Here is a 25,587-nt window from a genome sequence, read left to right on the forward strand (position 1 = left end):
TTATAATTTTTAGTAAAAAACTCTCTCTCATGTGAAAGTAAGAAGAATTCTTAGAGGAAATACATATAATTTTAGCTGCAGAGAGGAAATGAAGAAATTCAAGTTTAAAATGTTCAAAGCTTTTCAGTGTCTGCACCCATCCCTTTGGATGGTAATTGTGTTTGTGCAGATATATTACTAGTCATCTGAAATACTGTACAGGTCCCTAAATGTTTTGAAGAGATTGATCAAAAACCGTGGTGGCTCATCACCATCACCACACATGAAGTCTTCTGAAAAGTCAAGATTCTGATAAATTTTATCTGTCACCAATGTAGACACCTGTCATTTATTGAGCAAATTTCAAGGTCTTCATACAAAATTATATAAGCTATTTAGTCCTTATCATGAGTCTCCTGGTCAGCTGAGCAATTTATCTCATCAAAAATGACTGCATTTACATTTCCAATCAGCTGCAGATCAGGTAGGGGTATTCTGGAAAAGTCATGGGGTTTGCTTGTATATAGGCTGACATGCCTCAGTTTTTTTTATGCTCTCTTATTCTCTAGGAAGCTTGGCCAGCATTCTTGTGGTAGCCCTTATAGGATTCCAAGATCATGAGTACAAAAGTTGAAGGTTTCCTAAGGTCTACCCCACAGGTTAGCACTTCCACTCAAAATTTGGGCCATAATCACAAATGAGATAGTCCCTGAAAATCAAAATTCCTAATGCCTAAAATTCCAAGACATCATAATCCCAAAATATATTTCCAAAACAAAAACCTTTAAAATTCTTTAAAAATATTTGTTTACATTCTTAAAAGAAATTTCTATTTGAAAACATCAAGACTTTACAGAACACTTTGTAGTCTACTTTACACAATAAAATAGTCAATAATAGCACATATTTTTTGCAATCGCATCCAACAGTTGAAGTATACAATTGTTATGTGCAGAAGAATCATATTCATAAAGAAATAAGTCAAAAAGCAAAATGTATAAATACACACACCAGTGTGGTTGGTAATTGCATTTCCCAGATTTTTAACTGGGCTTCTGAATTACTATGAAGGTGTAACCTAAGTCTTTTGAAGAGATGGATTAAAAACTATCACTACATATGAAATCTCCTGGAGAGGCAAGTTCTTGAGAAATTTTATCTTTCACAAATGTAGATACCTTATCACTAATTGAAGAAGTTTCAACAATTTTGCATATACACATGATGCTTGTGTTTTGCTATTGTGATAATATGCTATATGGAGTCAGATTTGCAAAAGTGCACAAAATTAGTTTGAACTTTCAAGAGTCTTTGCATTTTTTTTTTACATCCAGTTTGAGAAATCATGAGAAGAGGAAATACATTTTTTTCTAAATGCTGAAAATTTTAAATAGTAGGGAAAAATTAAAATGAAAAATAAGAAAAAAAGATAAAAAAGACTAAAAATATATTTTGACATGAAAAAACATATTATAGGAATACATTATGAGCGGTTGCAGAGAGAGCCAACTTTCACAATAATTAATGATATTTTAATATCTTCCATAACAAGAAATAGTTGTTTTTACTTTTTTTCTTTTAGAGTATGACTCTCTTAGGAGAAAATATTTATATTCATTGTCTACAACACACTGTTGATTTTGAAACACTTCTATGACTTGAAACACACAGACAGCAAATATTCCCTAATAAATTTTTCCAACTTCTGTGCCATAATTTTGTTCTTTTTGGGATGCATGGAAATACATCCCATATGCGTTTAAGTGGAGGGAATAAACTTGACAGAAACACTATGGGTGATGAACATTAACATGGGTGTCTTCTTACCCTTTCACAAACAGAATTATTTTCAAACCAGTGACTTTGCTGGCTTCTTCTGTAATGATGGCTTTAATTCTCTAGAAGGCTCTGGAATTCCATGATCAGAAAGGAACGCCAATGCAGACACACGATTAATTTTTAAACTGAAGGGTTTTTTTTTTGTTGCTGTTGTCTCATGTTGCATGACCAATTCCTTCCTCAGAGTTTGGCCTTCTGTTCCTCTTATGTATCATTTTCTTGCTTTTAAAGTGAGAATTTCAGTTTTTGTCATTTGGGTGTTCATGATTTCAACATTTGGAATTTTAATCATTTGGGATTAACACATCTGGTTTTGTCATTTGGGGTATTTTAGACTTCAGGGATATGATATTTGGGGATTTCATCATTTGGGATCCTGGCATTCAGAACCATAATGTGCTTTTCAGATGATTATAAGAACCATTTCACCATACTCTGTTGGATAAAAAGAAAAGTCTCAAGGCAAGCAAATATTGAAATAATGGAGAGCCCCCTTATTGTTAGGAGAGGCTGTGAAATCATATTTTGAGGTACATAAATACAAAGAAGAATGAAGAGTTTCTACCCTGTTAGTAAGCACTCTACAACAGTGGTATTATTAATTGTCTATATAATTTATGGGGTGAACATAAGTACTTGGAGAGGAATTTGTTTTATAAGCAATGTGAAATAATCTACTCTGATGAACTTCCTATAGTGAAAAATACAGGAATAAACAAAATTGATTTTTCAATTTGATGACTGTCTACTTCAAGAAGAAAATTATTTCTGGTTTTCTGATGTTTGGATACATCAAACTATTCAACAATATGACTCATAATTTAACTGTTGTCTCACACTATTAAATTTTGGAATGGTTGGTATGTAGCAATACCTTACTACAACCCAATAAAGGAATTAGAAGGTGCTCCATAATTTGATTGAATGAAACCCATGAAATACTGTTACTTAATAGATACATATAAAAATTATATCTCTTTGCACTTTGCACTTTATTCATAAATGTTTAAATATGTAAGAATACTATATAAATAAAAACTATTAAATTACAAATAACTCTAGGGATTTTTATAGTTGAATCATATGGTAGTGCAATTTATATTTTTTGAAAACCCTGCAGACTGATTTCCGCACCAGCTGTTCACTCTTACATTCTCACTAACAGTGTATGAGAGCTCCTTTATCCCTACATTCTCTCCAGCATTCATTGTAGTTTACATTCTGGAAGATCGCTATTCCAACTGGAATGAGATGGAATCTCAATGCAACTTTGACTGCTTTTTCTTGATGGACAAAGATATTGTATGTATTTTCATATAGTTGTTGGCCATTATTTTCTTCTTTTGAGAAGAATATTTAGTTCATTTGCTTATCTATTGAATAGGTGATTTATATTGGGAGTATTGAGCTTTTTTATTTATGTATTTTCAATAATAATGCTCCGTCGGAGGAATCACTGGTAAAGATTTTCTCCAATTCTATAGGTTCATTTTTCACTACGTTGTTTCCATTGCTGTGCAGAAGTTTATAATTTGATAATATCTATTAATTTTTTATACGAATTCGATAAGTCATTACCTATGTTTGTATGTTGGAACATTTGCCCTAAATCTTATTCTAGCAATTGCAAAGTTTCTGGCTTTATACTTAGATCTTTGGTCTATTTTGAGGTGTCTTTTGTACAGGGTGAAAAATACAGATCTAATTTCATTATGCCACATATGAATATCCAGTTTCCAAGCACCATTTATTACAGAAGCTGTCATTTCTTCAACATATGTTTTGAGCACATTTGTCAAGAGTCCAATGATAATAGCTGTATGGATTTGATTTTACATCTTCAATTTTATTCCATGATCTACATGCTCATATTTATGCCAGTACCATGATGTTTCTGTTTCTATAGGTCTATAGTATAAATAGAAATTGGGTATAGTAATGCATCCATCATTGTTAATATATGATCCAGCTATATGATTTATCAGTTTCTACCCAAAAGGATTAAAGTCAGTATACTTTAGAGATAAATGCAAATCCATGTTATGCATATCCTTTATTGCAGCATAATTCTCAATGTTAGTTATGGAATCATCCAAGGTGTTCAATAACAAATAAATAGATAAAGAAAGGTAGAATATATACACAATGGAGTTTGATTCAACCATAAACAACATTTTGGTTTGGATATGAGTGTCCCACAAAAACTCATGTCTGAGAAAATTCTTCATGACATTTGTCATGATTTCTCATATAAGAGACCAATAGTATATGTAACAAAAACAAAAAATGGACAACTGAGATTATATCAAACCAAAAATCTTTTGCACTTTAAGCACAATGATAAAGTAAAATGGCAACCTTCAATATGGGAGAAGATATTTTCAAACATATATCTAATAAGGATAAATATCCAAAATACAAGGAATTGCTATAACTCAATGGGAGGAAAAAAAACAATTAAAATGGATAAAAGATCTGAGTAGACATTTTGTAATATAAAAAACGGTCAATAGGCATATAAAAATATTCAACATCATTAATCATAAAAGAAATACAGATCAAAACTACAATGCTGCATCACCTCACACCTGTTAGGATGACTGTTATTAGAAGAACAAAATGTCAGTGTTGATAAGAAAGTGGAGAAATTGAAAACTTTGTACACTTTCCCAAATCGATATTTTAGAATTTCGAGTATTAATTGGTATTGGTAATTATTTCAGATCCTAAAATCAATGGGAGAAAAGCCAATGAGGAATACTGAATGTGAATTTAATTAACAATACCCACATTGGTAACATACCCACCTGATACCATATGCCTCCTAATATTATGCAATAAAAAATACAGAGAACAACCGTAACGTATTATTTTTGTTGTGTTAGCTTTGCCATTAAAAGACACCTGAGATAGATCAAGTTACAAAGAAAATAGGTTTCTTTTGGGCTTATGGTTTTAGAGGTTTCATTCCATCATCAATGGACCCCATTGCTCTGGGCTTGTGGTGAGCCAGCACACCATAATGGAAGAGTACGGTAAAGTAAAAGTCTCCCCTCATGACTGGGAAGACCAAAAGAGAAAGAGGAAGAATCTGGAGCCCCACTATTCCCTTCTAGGATACAACCTCAGTGGCCTGAAGATTTCTGCAGGACCTCACCTTCTAAAGTTTCCAAGACCTCTCAATAGTGCTAAGCGAGGGACTGAGCCTTTACCATGTTGGCTTTGGGAGTCATTCCAGATCCAAACTATAGCACTAAAAAACAACTAAGAAGAACCAGATTCACATAAGCCCTCTGTATTTATCTATAGATGATTAGGAGGAACAAGGAATCTATGAAAAGAAAAAATGAGGAAGAAATCAAAACTTTAAGAATAGCACGAGGCAATAATATAGCAATTCAAAAAATGCATAAAAAATGAGTAGAGAAGGACACTTGTATCTTTAAAAGAATTAAAAGACATGTTTAAATGTAATGTGAGCCCTAATGTGAATAAAAATGGCCATAAAATACATTTGTGAAGCAAGAGAAGAAAATTGAACATGAATTAAATATCAGAGGATGCCATGGATTTTTAAAAATTTCATTGGTTTGATAATGGTATTGTGGATTTATATATATATATATATTTCTTCTCCAATAAAGTACTTATAAGAAAAATGCTGCCTTTCTAGGATTTTTATAAAGATATTCAGCAGAACTAACAATAAATACAGAAAATGAACAGGGAGACAGGGGAAAGGAAACTGATGGCAGAATATTGACAGATATTAATCCCTGTGGATGTGCTTATGAAGATTCAAAATACAATTTAATGGTCTTTTATATTATGCATGAAAATTTACTTATCAAAGTAAATAGTGAACAGGGAAAAGCTTTCCTGACTTGGGTAAGCTTTTGATGGAAGTCATGTTTTCTCTTTGGAGAAGAACCTTACTTCATATATGCATGAGTAATGATATAATTTTTAAAATCAACATTCTAGAACTTAGCTAATGATTAAACCTGGAAAAACTTCTCCAATCTTTTAATACTAGCACAGAGTGATAAAGAATTTTAGATAAGACCAAGAAAAACACACTAATGGCATCAGATTTGTTTATTGGAAGGTTGATTCAACAGCCTGGAAGTCTTGTGTACAAAGGTTTCATATTTTTAATGAAACCAAGATTTGGGACGTGCAGTGATACAAACTAGTAGAAAATATGTGATCAACAGGTTCTGTGATGTGTCCCATCTACTATCAGGGATATATTTGAAAGGACCTGTGCAGATGGTGGTGTTCAAACCGATGAAACAGTTTCTACTCCCCAACCAAATCTTCCACTCCTAAAAACATGATCTATTATGCAACTACTAGGAACAACTGGGCTCTGGCTCTAGTGGCCTGGGTTATGCCTCTTTTTGTTGATTGGGCTGTGGCTGTGGTGTCCTGAGCTAGGAATATGGCTATAGCTAAGGCAAGTGTGGCCCTGGCTGCTGCCACCTGCCTTGCTGTGGGAGATACTGGTCCTAAAGATTACACTGAGAAATTTCCAGAGTCAACTCTTTGGACTCCATTTGAGCCACTTAATCTGCACTCATGATTCCTCATATGGATATTTCCTTTGTCTAGTCTAAAATACTAAAGTATATATATATACACATATATATTCTGTAAGCCTCGTTTATTTATTTATTTTTATTTAATTGCTTTTATTTTTTTAAGTACATGACAGTGGAATGCATTACAATTCTTGTTACACATATAGAGCATAATTTTTCATATCTTTGTATATAAAGTATGTTCACACTAATTCATGCCTTTATACCTGTACTTTGTTTTTTGCAATACAATTCTTATTACATATATATCATAATTTTTCATATCTCTGTTTGTATATAAAGTATACTGACACCCAATTCTTGTCTTCATACATGTACTTGGGATAATGATGTCCATCTCATTCCACCATCCTTGATAATACCCTGCCTCCTCCCTTTCCCTCCCATCCTTCTTCCCTATCTAGAATTCATCTATTCCTCCCATGCTTCCCCTGCCTACCCGACTATGAGCCAGCCTCCTTATATAAGAGAAAACACTCAACATTTTTTTTTTTCGGGGAATTGGCTAACTGCACTTAGCATTATCTTCTCCAACACAATCCATTTACTTGCAAATGCCATGATTTTATTCTCTTTTATTGCTGATGTAAGCCTCATTTAGAGTAGCTAAAATTATCAGAAATAGTTTACTATTTTTTGAAAAGTTTTGTCTTTCTTATTGAACTTCCATTAAAAATTTTCAACAACTTTTATATGAGCAAATTTAAAATTTATTTTAATATACATTTATCTCTAAAAATATGTATTTGTTGCAAATAAATTTATTTATCCTCATCATTTGTGTGCATGATTGTATGTGTGCATGTGTGTGTATGCCTTAGTGAACTGGTAAGTACAATGGGAAAGAAGAAAATATGAAAGAAAAGGTTTTGTAGCATTCTGAGATCACAGTCCTTTAAAAAGACAAGGGTATGACATCAGACCCTTGTTTTTTTTTTTCTCTTTGTGATTCTTCAGTCAATGCTCTGCGTTGATCTGCACAGTGTTGACCCCTCACCCTGCATTTCCACATTTCTGACTTAGCAGTTCTCCTGTCAGAACAAGATGTTAATTTCAGTGTGCTGTCTTGGTATGTGGGTAAACCACTCTTGGGTGGTTGAGGGGAAGTCCTGACTTGTGGTTTGTGCAGAATTCTTCACTGTAAATACCCCCACAATTTCTGATTTAAAGCTATCAATGTAATACCACCAAATGCAAAGAGACTCTCATCTGGTAAACAGTGACTGCAGCACACTGTGCACAGACTGCTTAAAGGATTTATCTGCCTTAGACTCTAGTGTAGCTAAGTCTTCCAAGAAAAATTAGTGATTATCATCACATCACAGGCAAAAAAATAGATTAATAATATTTTACATCAAGAATTATGTAATTCCCACTTAATGTACTGTTTTTTTGTTTTTTAATTTGTAATCCCAGGTTATTCTTTGAAGTCATAAAAAGTAACCTTTCAGTTCACTTAAACTTTCATTAATGCCTTCACTCCAACAGTGAACAAACACTTTCTGTGAAGAGATTGTAGTCTGGCAAGTCTACTTTTGAGAGAATAGTTTCTTTTTTGATTATTTGTAAGAAGTTTTACTACTCAGAACAGAAAATTAATCTACATATATTTATAGTAGAAATGTCAGTATTATCAAAGGTTTTGCAAAAGGCCAATACATGTGGACAAGATTAAAAGAAATTTTTATCAATAATTTTAGAAACTTGCAATATATATATATATTACATATATAAAATCATAAAGTATGATAAATAATTTAATATATATATATATATATTATTATATTAACACATATTGTAATATTCTCTTTTATCCTCATCCATTTAGAATTAACTCTGAAAAATCCTCCTTCCAAAATTTTGATCTATGAAAAATCATTGATTTCATATAAAATGTTAATAAAAGACAATAATTCATGACCCTATAATATTACTACTTTGTAATAGATAATAAATATTTATTGAATGAATTATATTTAAATAAGAACTCTTTTGTTCTCTGGTAAGGAAATTAGACTTAGCTGATATGAACTATCTTTATAAACTTTATTTTATTTTGGTGCTGGAGCTTGAACCCAAGGGGGATTTGCCACTGAGTTACATCCTCAGCACCCCTGCCCTCCCCCTTTTTATGTGTGTGGTGTTGAGGATAGAAACCAGGGCTTCCTGCATCCAAAGCAAACACTCTATTATTGAGCCACATCTCCAGCCCCTATCATTATAAACTTTGAATAAAATAGGTCAAAATTGCATTTTAAAACACAATAAAAATGCACCAACTGAAAGATGCATTGTGAATGCCATTTTAACGATGAAGCAAATTTAACTGAAATACTTTGTGTGGGAAGCCATTCGTGAAATGCATGAGAACCTTATCTGGGCATGAGAGCCAGGAAGAGATAGGCCTGGCATTGGGAACTTCCCATGCTTTCCTGCACGTGATCTTTCCCTCTCACAGTAGCACTGGAGATACTGGAGATGGACATAACCCCTTAGGAAATGAACAGTCCACCTTTAACCCTTTTTGGAAAAGAACATTCTATAAAATCTCTTTGATGTCTCCCGATAGGCCTGGGCTCCATTTTGTCAGAAGCTCAATCCATTGGATCAGTTTGGCTGTCCTGTCCCGACTTTTGAAACTCCTTTCTGTGTTCTGTGGTTTTCTCATAGTTCTATTTTTCTTAGCTTTTATTTCTCAGCCAGACCATTCCAATAGGGGAACCCCAATCCCACCTCCCATGCAGGATGTGGGAGAGAACTTTGCTGTGCTTTCTGTTCACACAGTGTCTAGCCTTTGACACTAGATCCATAAAGGATCAGAAAAGATTAAATGCACATCTTAAGGATAAGATGGAGCATAGTCTCACCTAAGTAAAGATTTACCTTCACAAAGCACCAGTCTTCTCAGATGAGCATTGAGAATGATCAAGACCAGTCCAGCATTTCATGGGCCCCTCAGACTGTCAAACACTTTAAACAGACATGTCTCTATGGGACCAACAGAACAACTGTAAAATAGAAGATAATTCCAGAAAATCAAGCATAGGAGCAGTGGCTATACCCACAATCAAACTAAATCATATTTGCAGTCCAAAAATTGGCTGTAAATATATGTAGTTAAAAGAAAAGAGCACATAGTTTGAGGTTCATGAGTTACTAACATCTCACCTTTCCCCCCCAAATAATAGGCAAATTCATTATGTCTCTGTTATGGTAAGGATGTGGAATGACTCTCCAAAACCCCATGTGTTGAAAACAAGATCTTCAAAATTTAAGGTTCAGAGGTGGAAATTTGGGGCAATGATTGGATCATAAGGGCTCTGACCTCCTCAGTGGATTAATCTATTTGCTGGATTAATTCATTGGTAGATAGCTGGACTGAAGTTAGTCATGGTAGCACATAACTATGATCCCAGTGACTCCAGGAGGCTAAGGCAGGAGAATCAAAAGCTTGAGGCTAATCTCGGCAATTTAGCAGGACCCCATCTCAAAATTTTAAAAATAAATAAATAAGAAAAGACTCTGGCTGTATCTCAGTGATAAAATGCACCTGGGATCAATCCCCAGGTAATTTAAAAAAAATAAATAAATAAACATAAATGGATTCCTGGTTGGTAACTATTGGCAGGTAGAGCATGTCTGAGAGGTGGGTCATAGATGTGCCCTTGGGACTCTACATGCCCTTGGCCCCTTCCTTACTCCCTGCTTTCCTGCTGCTATGTGGTGGAGCAGATTTCCTACACATGACTTCTACCATGATGCTCTGCCTCGCACTGCACCAGGAGGTATGCAGTCCATGGACCATGGATTGAGACCTCTGAAACCATGAGCCCAAAATAAAATAAACTTTTCCTCCTCCAAGTTGTCCTTGTCAGGTATTGTCTTTAGAGTGATGAGTGTTAGCTAACATTCTCCAGGATCAGTTTCTTGAGAATGATTCAGACTACTCCACTTCACATATCCTTCTATTTTCCTATAAAAACAACTCTTGTTTCATTCTTAGTTTTCTTGGCATGAGTCCTTGAACAGGTCTTGGCGAGTTTACTATTTTACATATAGCTTCTCTTGTTTATTATTTATATATTGGTGATACTGGAGATTGAACCCAGGGCTTCATGTATGCTAGCCATACTTTCTACCAGTGACCTACATGCACAGACCATTATTTATCTCTTAATTTATAAAACTACTCTATTAATATTTATAGACTTAAATATTTCACATACAATATAACCAATTTATCATTAGAGATTCTGACCACGCTTTACATTTAATTTGTTATGGGAATATAAAACCCCGCTATCTTAATTCAAATATTATGGAGGTACCTATTTATCATCTCAACATTGGATGTCTCCAATTAAAATAATTTAATTTAATATAGGTTCCATGCAATAACTGGATCTATTCAAATTGTTTTGCAACATTGCTACAACTTACAGGACATAATGTTATAAATGAGAAAACAGATCATCTTGGTAAACACAGTCACACTAATATGAGTAGTAGAATCCATTGTCTTAAATGTCTCTAGTTATCCTTAATAAATTTCACCTGAGGGAATGCCATTTACTTAAATGATGGAGCATTAAAAACTGTGTAATTTTAATGAATTTCATTAATTCATTGGGGACCATGAGAGAAATAAGAGCTATGCACCCCTATATACATACCTATCAGCAAAGTTTCACTGTCTCAACAATGACATTGTATGTAATGGCACTACCTTAAGGGATCAGCATGTATCAGTGATGGGGAATGGGAGCTTGGAAGTTCTTTTCTGTCTCTCAACTGTTCTGTAACTATTATAAATAAGTAGATAATGATCAATTTGTTCAGACAGTGTGATAAACTTAAAGATCAGACTGAGCAAAAATATCTTTAAATAAAATAAATGGTAATTACTTTTTAAACACAAGTGGGAAATGCATTAATACATTACATGCAAAGCTGCCATAATTCACCTGTATGTTAGCTGCTGGCATTTTATTTGAGTGATTAGTCAAAATTTGAGAACAGCACTGCTCACAGTTTCTGCAGCCAGCAGCAGAGTATTTAAAAGCCCCCGCACTGTGCCATCTTGATGTTCCTTTGAGGAAGCAGGAAGCAGATTCCTGCTCCTTGAGTGAATATTCAATTTCTGACACCACAACTGATCCCCAAACTTTATGACACCAGGTCCCTGACTGTGGGCTTCTCATTTTCAGGACAGTGTCTGGTCCAGTGGGTTCTATTACGGTTCTTCCTGAAAGACTCCAGTCGTGTCTTTTAACTTCACCTTCAAGCTCACATCTTAGAATAAGATACATTCCATGCTTTCATAATTATATCAATATGGATTATACTGTCGTGTCCAACTAAAAAGAACCAATAAAATAAAATAAAAAGAAATGCTAATATCTTCCCTGACTACTGGAGAAAAGATTCAGATCCAGCATTCCCCATTTTGACAAACCTAAGCAGAATACCTTATAATTTATAGAAAAGTATTACATTTATTTTGCATTAGCATTATTCTCCTTCACATATGTTCATTTCATATATTGAATATAGAAAAATAAAATTCATATTTAATAAACTGTGTTTATTTTCCCCTGTAAATTGTGCCTCATTATATTTATGTTAATTTATCCACATTATTTTTGCTTTTTCTGTTTGTGTGTATAATATGTGAGGGAGAAGAATATTGTTAGAAAAATAAAAACAGACAAAAACAGAGGTAGAGATACATACTAAGGAATATTACTCTCTTTGGTTATCTCCTGAGATTGTGATGTACTTAAAATTTCAATGAAGTGAACATCAGTTATTATTACCTCAGGTCATTTGTAATCTAACTTCTACATGATAAAAGCCATTCCTATTTATGATCAGACTATTAATTATGTTCACATTTCAAATTTTTAAATGACACCTTTGCTTGTTAAAATAGTTCTTTTTCCTACCACCATCTATAACAATTTTTGCCTTTGTCTATTTTCAGATTCTCCACATCTTAGATTCCTTATCATGGTGCTTCTGAAGAGAGGTAACTTACTCCTCATACCTCCCAGGATTATGTCAATTTTCTACTTATCATTACCTGACGTGCACAGTACCATTAGAATTCCCTGTCTGGTGGCCACTAACTTTTGAAAGTTTTACATTAAAATCCAGAAAGAATCTGCTGTTTATCAGATGATATAGTTCAGATCTAAAATATACCTCAAAAGACATATTTAAGGTTGGACCCTCATGGTAGAACTATTAGTAAATGATGAATCCCTTGAGAGATGAAACTTAGTAGGAGAACCTCAGGTCATAAGGTCACAGCCCCAAAAGGATCATGTAACCCCAGTCCCTTCCTTTTCTTTTTCTTTTTTTCTTTTTCTTCCTGTCACAAGATAAGTATTTTTGTCCCCACCAAATGCTCCTACCATATTGTGATGCCTCACCACAGACCCAAAGCAGGGGCAATTGATCCTAGAATCAATGCATACACAATATAAGCAAAAATAAACCTGTTCTCATTATAAGTTGATTGTCTCAATTATTTCACTATAGTGATGGAAAGCTGACTAACACACCAGCACACATTAGCAATGGTCTTCAGTGTCCTGAGTCATTGACTATCCTTGAATCTCATGATTCCATACCTTTCCTTGGAAGTTCTCCAAACGAAAATGCCCACTTATTCCCTTTTATTTCTAAAGAAATCCACATGACATTTGAAATAATGAGACAAAAGAATGCTACACAATATACCATTCCAGCAGAAGAATCAGTTGACTTTTAATTTGATGTTCAAGAAATTACATCATACCCAAAAGTTCTCTGCTCTTCGTCATATTTAAAAAGTCAACATTAATAATAGGATTCAGACTGACCAATAGAGATTGCAAGCATTATTTGGGCATGAGATAATTAATATTAATTTTAAACCAACCAACCAACAAATAAAAAATCATTTTGCTGGTGGGATTTGTAGGGTCAGAGGAAGCTTGGGTTCAGCGTCAATAGAATTAGAGTAGAAGCTTCTTCCTTCCTTATGAAATCTTCAATATATGTAAAGGGCTGGTACATAACTTATATTGATCTCTGTTCATCAAACACACTGAGTTTTGCTCTTATACAATTTGTGTTTTGTAAATTGCATTTTAACAAATTTAATTAATATTTTTAAACCAAACAAAACAGATGTATTTCCATGATTGGTTGTATCCACTCCCACTAATACTTCATTCAGTGTGAAGGATTGCATTATTTATGAACCTTACTATCCATACCATTTTTAACACAAATGCCCCCATAAGTACTTGAAAGTCTTAAAAAATAGCATATAAGAACCCTGGTAAAAATTAAATACATGAATAAGTACATGTGGGTACAGGACGGAGCACCCAACTTAATCTTAGTGTTTTATAGTTACATATATAACACATTTATATTAGGTGAGAAAGAGAAGCTTAGCAAATGTGTAGCTTCTTATTAAAAGTAATGACCATTTACTCTCTGGAAGAAAGAAAAAAATATTCTGAAGCAACAGCTTAGAATAAATACCAGGCACATTTACATTTGTCAGTAACTTGTCACCAGATTACTAATTAACAGAAACTACAGCTATCTCATCCTTAAAGAGCAAAACTCACAATGTTTCTTTAGTAAGATTATCTCACTAAAACAAAACAAAATGAAAAAAATAATAACAGCCATGGAGTAATGGAAAAAATAAAACCAACAAACAAAACAACAACAACAACAACAACAAAAACACACAGGACACTTTTTTCATGATTTACATTATACCTTGTAATCAGGACATAGGTATTCAATTAACTAAATATAGAATGAGACACAGCATGCAAAATAAGACAAGAATTTCATTTTAAAGGCTCATAAATTGATCATGCAATGCTGATGTACAAAGATATTATCTCAGTTATGAGGCTTGTTTTTAAAATAATTCAAGGTACCTGAGGCACATGAGCGAGATAATATGACAGGCTCTGCCTGTAGTTTTCTCCTGCCCACACTGAGGAGGTATAAAAGGCAGGTGGTAGACAGTGGCATCCAGACTCAAGACATCTACATCCTGATCCTGAACTGAACACTCCACTCCTGACAGCATGAGCTGCTACTATGGCAACTACTATGGTGGGCTGGGCTATGGCTATGGTGGCCTAGGCTGTGGCTATGGCTGTGGCTATGGTGGCTATGGCTGTGGCTATGGTGGCCTAGGCTATGGCTATGGTGGCTATGGTGGCTATGGTTATGGATGCTGCCGCCCACTCTGCTACAGAAGATACTATTCCTATGGCTTCTACTGAGACATTTCCTCAGCTGCTGAGCCTATTGACTGTCAGGTCCTGTCTCACTGGAATCATTTCAAACTTTCTTCACATGAGAAATGGTTGAATATCTTCATCAATACCAACTATATACCAAACTAATTGAAAAAAAATGAATGGAATCAGCATGCTTTTATTGATTCCTCATTACCTCTTGAATTATGTGATTGTGGAGAAGTTTTTCCTTTGATAATTATCCTTATAATACTAAGTAAAATGTGATTGAATCTGATTCACAATGGCTGTATAAAAAGATACATATCTTAAATAAATTGTTTTTCACTGCAACAATGGCTTTGCTATAGTTGTTCTGAATTGTCTCCGTCAGTGTAACATGTATATTTATGTGTTTGCAAGTGATTAGTTTTGTGTGTGTGCTTTTGTTTACCCAAGTGGGGGAGAGAGAGTGTTTGTACACATGCAAGAGAGACAAAGCAAACAGGTCAGAGGTCTTCTGTGGCCAACAAGGGTTTTAAAATCAATGGGATAAAATCATAAATTCTTTCTAAGATCATAAAAAACTGTTTTGTCTTTTCACCTTTTCTACAATTATTCATTGCTTACAAGTTTTTAAAATATCTATTTTATGCAAACATGTTTGTATTTCATCAGAAACACACTCTTCAGTGTTCTTTTCTGCTCATTAATGAAAAGGGAAAAATAATATTTCTTTGTAACAGATCATGCAAAGTGTGTTTTACATTTATGTTTGACTATCTTTTACCTTTTTATCTTGCTAATGGCTCCCATTCAAGTTCTTTAAATGGCTATTTTCTATAATGACAATTTTATTATGTATCAGACCATTTAAAATTTTATATATTTGTTTTCTTTGTGTAACTTGCACAAAATGGTTTACATTATCTCAGCTACAGATCTACCTCTGTGAAATGTTTCTCAATTTAAAAAAAAAAAGCATTTTTCCTAAACAATGAGTTCAGGAAGCATCATATTGAAAATGTCTGCACTAATAATCATGTTCTGGATTACCTTCATGGCAACCAAATAGTGTTTCAAAATGTATCAATTTATTCTTCCACTTAGAAATAGTACATGTATTATGCATTGTAAGATAAGTTTATCAAAACCATGAGTTATTTTCTCAGTATTGAATTAGCATTAGTTTATCTTCTTTTTCATCTCAAAGTCTGATGTTTACCAAAGGTATATGCCTACATGTACTAATTTTCTCCAGAATCAAATTGTTTCCACTCTTAAAGTAGTTATGTTTCATTTGGGAAACAAACTGACAGCACTGAACGCAATGAAATGCTGATGGAGAAGTAAGAATAAGAAAACTGATACTCTTAAGATGTAAAAAATGTTTAATCGTGGGGTAAAATTTTAAAGTTCTCCATTCTAGGAATCAGGCAAGAGGCTCATATGACAGAGTAATCAGCAGAATTCTGAGTCCATTATCAATTCTTCAGGGCTAGGAAAACATACTTGGTATTTTAGTGAAATTTTTCATTGTTGACCCCCAAAGACTTGACAAGAATTATTTTAGAGGTTGAAAAGTTTATTTAAGGATCATGGTTTCATTGATCTCATTCATTGACTTCAGCTGACTTCATTGCTCTGAGCACGATGGGGGCAGGGCATTATGGTGGAAGAGAGTGCTTTAAAAACTGTGACAAGGACATGGCCACCATAAATCAGAGACAGAAGGAGAGATCTACTCACCAAAAACCAAATATATACCCCAAGGCATGTAACCCAAAGATCCTACTCCTCCAGTTGCACTCCACTATTTATAGTTACCACCCCGTTAATCTCTATTAGGGGATTAATGCACTGATTAGGTTAAAACTCTCATAGCCCTTCAGACACTGTGGCCCACACCTGTAATCCCAGCAACATGGGAGGCTGAAGCAAGAGGATCACAAGTTTGAGGCCAGCTTCAGCACCTTCTTGCACTGTCTCCCACATGAGCTTTTGGGGGACATCTAATATCTACGACACCACATTTGGAAACATAAAAAAGACATAATCTGATAAGAAAGCATTCAGAGAATAATGACTTTAAATGAGCCAGGTTTCTCCATGAGACATTTTAGAAATTCATAAAAGTTGTAAAGATCGGTTTCCTGATATAAAACATAATCATTTAAAAATGAGATGAAAAAATATCATTGTGTTCATATCAAGGTGAAAAGAAAATGGTCACTAGAATTCAGAAGAATCATCTTGAATAGAAAGAGACTAAAGATCATTCCCCATAGGCTAGACCAAAGATATAAAGGCACCCTAACCAAAATTCAGAGCATAACATCATGATTATCCTTATTTGAATTTGACCAATCTGATCTCTTCTAATAACCCAATGGGAAAGCAATGACAAAACACAAGCATCTAATGTGAAATACAATATGGTCCTGATCTTCTAAAAATTTAATAAAAATACTGAGTTTATGGACGCCTATGGAGATATGCAAAAGAGGCAACAGTTATCAAAAAGTGTCAAAATGTGTTCTACTGTCATGAATAAATAATTAGAACAAGTTTTTTAAAAAAGAAACCAAATCTTTCTTCACATACTGGATATTGCACTAAAACTGGAGAAATGTACAAAAGAATCAAACTAAAATTCTAGTTCTATTTTTTTAAAAAAACAAATGATCCATGTGGTCAATAATTTAACAAATTTAGTTTCAGAAAATAAGTGTAATAGGCATAATACTAAATATATTATGCCTGATCAAGAAACAATTTGTTGCCCAATTTCAAAAGGAAGAAAACTTGTTCACTTTTTCTTTTAAAGCACAAACATTTAATACAATGTCTTTTTGCCACTTCTAGCATGTCATGATATGAACAAGAGGCTCTGAATAAGAAGAAATTCAGAGACAATAATAAATTTCACACAACACAATGACTTAAAAATTATTGGCACATGGACTGTGACAAATAAATATCCATTGGTAGCTGAAACAGGCTAGCAGATCTCTGTGAATCTCAGAAGTCTTAAATGATCTGAATGAGAACCTTGGGGAAAAGCAAGTTTCTGAAACATTGATGTACCTGTGACTATTTTCAGTGTGCAGTGACAGCAAGGAGCAGAACTGGTAGGATTTGTGAGCCAGAGGACCTTTAGGCTCAGCAACCAGAAGTGGAAGCTCCTTGCTTCTTTAGCAATTCCTCTAATGCTTACATTAAGAGTGGTGGGACATAATTTAGATTTATCTCTGTCTCAGGTGTCAAGCTGTTCTATAGTAGTAGTAGTAGTAATAATAATAATAATATTTCATTGATTTTATGTGAATTGAATTTTTAAAAGTTAAATTAACTATTAATAACCAAACAAAAACATATTTTCCATGTCTAAGTATCCTTGTTTCCACCAATACTTCATCAGCAGCTAAATTTTGAGAAAGCAAAAGGGAGCACATGGCTCATTTGGTCCTTCTGATCTATTCATGCACTTTGAAGACACAGGTCATTCCTACAGTGGCAAGGCATTTGAACGAGTGAATGCTAACTTTTTTTGGTATTTTAAAAAATTTATTCTTTTTAATTATATATGACAGTAGAATGAATTTTTTTATTTGTTCTATTTAGTTCTCCATGATAGCAGAATGCATTTTGATTTATTGTAAACAAATGGAGCACCACTTTTCATTCCTCTTTCTGTACACAATGTAGAGTCACACCACACATGCGGTCATACATGTACCTAGGGCAATGATGTTCATCTCATTCTACCATCGCTCCTGCCCCCATGTCTCCTCCCCTTTTCTCCCTCCCCTTTGCCCCCATTCCCCCATTCTTCCCACAACTGCACCCCCCCCCCATTGTGGATCAGCCTCCACTTAACAGAGAGAACATTTGGCCTGGGTCAAATGGTGGTTCCATTCAAAGTTTTCTGAGGAATCTCCATACTGCTTTCCAGAGTGGTTGCGCCAATTTCCAGTCCAACCAGTGATGTGTGAGAGGACCTTTTCCCCTACATCTTCCCCAACATTTATTGTTGCTTGTATTCTTTTAAATTTTTTTGTTCTAATTAGTTATATAGGACAGTAGAATGTACTTTGATATATTGTACATAAATGAAGTGTAACGTCTCATTCTTTTGGTTGTACATGATATAGAATTGCACCAGTTTTGTAGTTATATAATGCATGTAGGATAATAATGTTCAGTTCATTCTACTGTCCTTTTTACCTCCATACCCCCTCCTCTCCCTTTCCTCACCTCTACCTAATTCAAAATAAGTATTCTTTTCTAGCATCCCCTACCTTATTTTGAATTATCATCCACATATCAGAGGGAACTTTCTACCTTTGGTTTTTTGTTTTGTTTTGGTTTTTTTGAGTGTGGGGGGGTTGGCTTATTTAACTTAGCATGATATTGTCCAGTTCCATCCATGTACGGGCAAATGACATCATTTCATTTTTACTTATGGCTGAGTAATCTTCCATTGTATAAATGTACCACATTTTCTTCATCCATTTATTGTTGAAACCAGCTAGATTGGTTCCACAGCTTAGCCCTTGTGAACTGAGCTGCTATAATCAATGATGTGGCTGTGTCACTGCAGTATGATGTTTTTAAGTCCTTTGGGTATAAACTGAGGAGAGAAAGAGCTACCTCAAATGTGGTTCCATTCAGAAGTTTTTGAGAAATCTTCATACCACTTTCTATAATTGTTGCACCAATTTGCAGTCCCACCAGCAATGTATGAGTGTACTTTTCCCCCTACATCCTTGCCAACATTTATTGTTGCTTATGTTCTTGATAATTGTCTTTCTGACTGGAGTGAGATGAAATCTTAAGATTTAAGGTTCTCATTTGCATTTCTCTAATTGCTAGAGATGTTGAACACTTTTTCATATAGTTGTCAATCGTATTTTTTCTTCTGTGAAAAGAATGAAAAGAAATTGTCTGTACAGTTCCTTAGCCTATTTATTGATTGGGAAATTTGGTAATTTTGTGTTAAGATTTTTGAATTCTTTACATATCCTAGAGATTAATGCTTTATCTGAGGTTCATGCAGTAAATATTTTTCTCCCATTCAGTAAGCTCTTCTTTAACATTCTTGTTTTCTTTGCAATGAAGAATTTTTTTAGTTTGGTATCATTCTATTTATTGATTCTTGATTTTACTTCTTGCACTTTTGGAGTCTTGTTGAGGAATGGTTCTTAAGCCAATATGATGGAGATGTGGACCCACTTTTAATTCTAGTGGATACCCAGGTCCTTGATCCACTTTGCATTGGATTTTGTGCAAGGTGAGAGAGAGGGTATGATTTCAATTTATTACGTATGTATTTCCAATTTTCCCAGCACCATTTGCTACAGAGGCTATCTTTTCTCCAATGTATGTTTATGGCACCATTGTCTAGTATGAAATAGCATGTATTTATGTGGATTCGTCTCTGTGTCTTCTCTTCTATACCATTGGTTTTCATGTCTATTTTGGTGCCAATACTATGCCATTTTTGTTACTATTTCTCTGTAGTTTAATTTAAGGTATGGTATTGTGATGCCTCCTGCTTCATTTTTCTTTCAAAGGATTGCTTTTGGCTATTTTAGGTCTCTTATTTTTCCAAATGAATTTCATACTGCTTTTTCAATTTGTATGAAAAATGTCATCAGAATCGTAATAGGAATTACATTAAAAATGTATAGCATTTTTGGTAGCACAGCCATTTCAACAATATTAATGCTGCATATCCAAGAATATGGAAGATCTTTCTATCTTCTAAGGTCTTCTTAAATTTCTGTCCTTTAGAGTTCTTTAGTTTTTATTACAGAAGTCTTTCACAGCTTATGTTAGATTGATTCCCAAATATTTCATATTTTGAAGCTATAGTGAATGGCATAGGTTTTCTAATTTCTCTTTCAGTTGATTCATCACTGATGTATATGAACACAACTGATTTATTGATATTAATTTTATATCCTGCTAATTTGCTGAGTTCTAGAGATTTTCTAGTGGAGAATTTTGGATCTTATAAATACAGAATCGTGTCATCAGCAAATAGAGATTGTTGCAGTTCTTTTTTATTTGCATCCCTTTAATTTCTTTCTTCCATTTAATTGTTCTGGCTAGTGTTTCCAGGACTATGTTGAATAGAAGTGGTGAAAGAGGGCATCCCTGTCTTGTTCCTGGTTTTAGAAGGAATGCTTTCAATTTTTCTCCATTTAGAATGATGTTGGCCTTGGGTTTAGTATATATTGCTTTTACAATGTTGAAGTATGTCCCCAATATCCTTAGTTTTTCTAGTGTTTTGAACATGAATGGATGCTATATTTTGTCAAATGTTTTTTCTCCATCTACTTTGATAAACATGTGATCTATGTCTTTAAGTCTATTGATGACATGAATTATGTTTATCGATACCCATATATTTAACCAACCTTACTTCCCTGTGATGAACCCCACTTGATCATGAAACACTATCTTTTTAATATGTTTCTGTATGCAGTTTGTAAGTATTTTATTAAGAATCCTTCACCTATGATAATTAGGGATATTGGTTTGAAACTTTATTTTATGATGTATCTTTTTCCAGTTTTGGCATTGGTGTGATTCTAGTTTCATAAGATGATTTTGGAAGCATGTCCTCCTTTTCTATTTCATGCAATAATTTGATAAATATTGGGTGTTTTTTTTTTTTTTTTTTTTTTTTTTTTTGTTCTTCTTTGTAGGTCTGGTATAACCTGGCTGAAAATCTATCTGGTCCTGGGCTCTTTTTTCTTGGTAGACTTTTGATGTCATATTAAATTTCATTGCTTGAAATTGATCTAATTAGTTTTTCTATATCTTCCTGATTCAGTTTGGGCAGGTCATTTGTCTCTAAAAATTTGTTGATGTCATCAAGATTTGCTATTTTATTCGCATATAAATTTGCAAAATAGTTTATGATTATCAACTACATTTCAGTAGTGTCCATTGTGATATTTATTTTTTCACTGTGAACTTTTGAAATTGAGTTTTCTCTGTCATTCTCTTCATTAGTTTGCTAAGGGTTTATCAATTCTATTTATGATTCAAAGAGCAAACTTTTATTTTGTCAATTTTTGGATTATTTCTTTTGTTTTATTTTCACTGATTTCATCTCTAGTTTTAATTTATTTCCTGTCTTCTACTGCTTTGGGTGTTGATTTGTTCTTCTTTTGAAAGCATGAATGTGATAGCTTTAATTTTAAGGGGTGAGGATAGAGCACACAACTTACCTTAGGGGGCTTTACACCTGTAATTATAACCTTCGTTATGGATAAAAAAAAAACTATGAAACAAATGTTGAACTATAAACAACAATTTGATTAGAAGAAAAGTGAGAAAAGGAAGGAAGAAAGGAATGAAGAAAGGAAAATCTCATATTCCATCAAAGAATGGAAACAACAAAAAATATATAAAAATGAAATACCTACTTTCATATTTATATGGTACTATATAATCATATCATAAGTATTCAATTAACTATATGTAGAATGATACATGGCATTAAAAATGCAGCAAGAATTTCATTTTAAAGGCCCATAAACAGATCATGGAATCCTGCCACAGAAAAAAAATCATCTCAGTTATGAGGCTTGTTTTTGCAATTATTCAAGATATTTATGACATTGTTTGTGGCATATTAGTGAGATAATATGACTATGCAATGCCTGTGGTTTTCCCCACCCAACACCAAGGGTGTATAAAAGGCGGCTGGCAGTGACATCCAGACTGAAGACACCTACATCCTGATCCTGAACTGAACACTCCACTCCTGACAGCATGAGCTGCTACTATGGCAACTACTATGGTGGGCTGGGCTACGGCTATGGTGGCCTAGGCTGTGGCTATGGCTGTGGCTATGGTGGCTATGGCTATGGTGGCCTAGGCTATGGCTATGGTGGCTATGGTGGCTATGGTTATGGATGCTGCCGCCCACTCTGCTACAGAAGATGCTGGTCCTCTGGCTTCTACTGAGGCATTTCTTCGGCTGCTGAGCCTATTGGCTGTCACGTCCTGTCTCACTGGAATCATCTCCAATTTTCTTCACATGAGAAATGCTTGAATATCTTCAACACTACGAACTATATACCAAATTATCTGAAATAAATGACTGAGATTAGCTACCAGTTTCAATTCACCTTATTTCTTCATGGTGTAGTAGTTTGAAGAAATGTTTTTTTTCTTTGATCATTATAACACTATGTAAAATGTGATCAAATTTGAATGTCAACTTCTGTTTAGAAAGTCCATATTATTAAATAAACTATTTCATAAGAAATCTGATTCTGTTGCAATTGTTTTTATTTCCCTATCATTATAAAATGCAATTTGTGTATTTGGATGTGATTTGTGATGTGAGTGGTGTTTTTATAGAAATGAGAGAGAAAGAAGGAGTATGCCATAATTATTTTAGAGTCGTATGTGGTCCAATAATTAACAGTACAAAAATAATTATGTCTAAGTGATCATAAAAATCTGTTTTTATACATGTTTTTCATTTCTCCTAAAATAATCCTTTGTTTATAAGTTTTTTAAATGGTATTTAATACAATGATGTATGTCTATAACATAAGATCATTTGAAACTTTTTGCATTTAATGTTTTGGGTCATTTGCATCACTACTGGTTGGATTTTATCATCTACAGCTCTGCCTCTGTGAAAAGTACCTCAAATTAATGGTATGTGTGTCTGTGTGTGTGCGTGTGCTTGTGAGTACAGTTAAGGATAGATATACGTATGTAAATAAGTCTATATAAATATCTCTATCTATACATCAATATTTATCTCTGTATTTATTTCTGTACCCATATCTTTAACTGTATCTACATGTCCCCTCTAAACAATGACTAAGGAATCATTTTCAAAATGTGTACATTAATAAAGATATTTTGGATTATCATTATGGCAACTAGATAGTTTTTCAAAATATATGAATCTATTCTCTTTATAAGATATTAGCTACTGTATATCAAGATAAATTTATCAAAAACAGGAACTATTTTCTAAGTATCAAATTAGCATTAGGTTATTTTCTTTTTCACTCCAAAATCTGGTCTTCATCAAATCTATATGACTTCACAGTATAATTATTCTCCAGAATCAAATTCTTTTTATTACTTAAGTTAGTTATGCTTCACTTGGAAAACAGACTGACAGCATTAAGTACAAGAAAACGCTGATAGAAGAAGTAATAAAAAAAAGGGGGGTGAATATTCTGAAGATGGAGAAAATGGGGTGAAAATGAAAGTTCTAGAAACCAGTCGAGGTGGTACTGGAACAAAGCTTAACCAGCTAAATTCTGAGTCTACTTTTAATATTTCAGGGCTGGTAAACCATAGTTGGAGGCATACAAAGACACAATCTGACAAGAATGCAGTGGGAGAATACTGACTAAAATAGAGCCAGGTTTCTCCTGGACATATTTTAGAAACTGTAAGTCACAGGGGTCCCTTTCCTAAGCAAAATCATTTCAAATGAGATCTGAAAAATATGGAGAACTGTTTTCATAACAACATGATGAGAAAATCATCACTAGAATTAAAAAAGAATATCCTTAACAGAGGAGACAAATGAGCATTCACTACAGACTAGACCAATTGAGGTAAGTGTATCTTAAAATTTAGAGCCTTACTTTTTGCATTAATCCTTGTTTAAATTGGGCCAGTCAGACCATTTCTTTCTTTTTCTTTTTCTTTTTTTTTTTGAGAGAGAGAGAGAAAAACATTTTTTTTTAATATTTACTTTTTAGTTTTCGGTGTACACAGCATCTTTATTTGTATGTGGTGCTGAGGATCAAACCCAGCGCCCCATGCATGCCAGGAGACCGCGCTAGCGCTTGAGCCACATCCTCAGCCCGGACCATTTCTAATAGTCCAAGGGGAATGGCTACAGGTTGAACTTATGGACTCCCTCAGGAATATTCAAAAATGGCAACAGATAACATCAACCACATATCAGAATTTGTAGTAAAATAGGAGAAATGAATCCAAGAATCAAATTTAATTTCTAGTTCTCTTTTTAAAAAATAAATAAATGATATGAAAAATTATTTAACAATTTAGCTTCAGAAAAGCAATGTAATAATAAATACATTAATCCTGCTTAAAAAGTTAAATTTATTATAGAATCCCCCCAAAAAGTCAAGATACTTTCTATCTTTTTGTTGTTATTGTTGTTTATTTGTATTTGCAACACACAACATAATGACTTAAAAATTTTCATCACATGGTCTATGACAAAAAAATGTCAATGGGTAGCTGAAAAAGGCTACCAGACACCCATGCATTTCTCTCCAAAGTCACATATGTTCTAAACAAGAATCCTGGACAAAAGCAGGCTTTCATCATGCCTAGGTACCTGTGACTATTTTAGTATTCACTAATAGTAAGGAGCAGAAATGGCAGGATATCTCCAGTCAGCACACATTTGGGATCAGCTACTATAGAATCAAATGGAAGCTCCTTCCTTCTTTACCAATTCCTCCAATGAGTGCATAAAGTACAGTGGGACAAAATTTAGATTTATCTCTGTCTCAGGTGTTGAGTTATCCTCTTCTAATAGGTCTTCTTGATTTTATGTGAATGAAATTTTAATGAGTTCAATTAACTATTAATAACCAAACCACAAAAAATAACTTTTCAAGTCTGAATATACTTGTTTCCACCAATTCTTTATCATCAAATCAAAATTGAGAAAGCAAAGAAGGAGTACATGGCTCATTTGGTCCCTCTGATCTATCCACACACATTTTTGAGGAGTGGGGTACCAGGGATTGAATTAAGGTCACTCAACCACTGAACCACAACCCCAGCACTGAACAATGCCATTCCTGCACCTGCAAGGCATTGGAAAGAGTGAATGTGATAGTTACTATAAAAAAAGTAAGAGCTGA

General features: G+C 33.9%; 2 protein-coding genes across 2 annotated transcripts; both read left to right on the forward strand.

Moving 5' to 3' along the window:
• Positions 1–14,527: 14,527 nt before the first annotated feature.
• On the forward strand, positions 14,528–14,728 carry LOC113176302 (keratin-associated protein 20-2-like). The gene has a single exon (XM_026380767.1). It carries the CDS (start codon positions 14,528–14,530, stop codon positions 14,726–14,728), a length of 201 nt encoding a protein of 66 aa, XP_026236552.1.
• A 7,746-nt stretch (positions 14,729–22,474) lies between these two features.
• LOC144253432 (keratin-associated protein 19-7-like) lies at positions 22,475–22,669 on the forward strand. Its single transcript, XM_077795548.1, has one exon. It carries the CDS (start codon positions 22,475–22,477, stop codon positions 22,667–22,669), a length of 195 nt encoding a protein of 64 aa, XP_077651674.1.
• The last annotated feature ends 2,918 nt before the right edge of the window (positions 22,670–25,587 follow it).

Source organism: Urocitellus parryii, chromosome 2, assembly GCF_045843805.1.
Source record: "Urocitellus parryii isolate mUroPar1 chromosome 2, mUroPar1.hap1, whole genome shotgun sequence".
Classification (NCBI taxonomy): Eukaryota; Metazoa; Chordata; class Mammalia; order Rodentia; family Sciuridae; genus Urocitellus; species Urocitellus parryii.

Bases quoted from the DNA above. Each gene is read 5' to 3' on its own strand.
- LOC113176302 (XM_026380767.1), top strand. From the start codon at position 14,528: ATGAGCTGCTACTATGGCAACTACTATGGTGGGCTGGGCTATGGCTAT.
- LOC144253432 (XM_077795548.1), top strand. From the start codon at position 22,475: ATGAGCTGCTACTATGGCAACTACTATGGTGGGCTGGGCTACGGCTAT.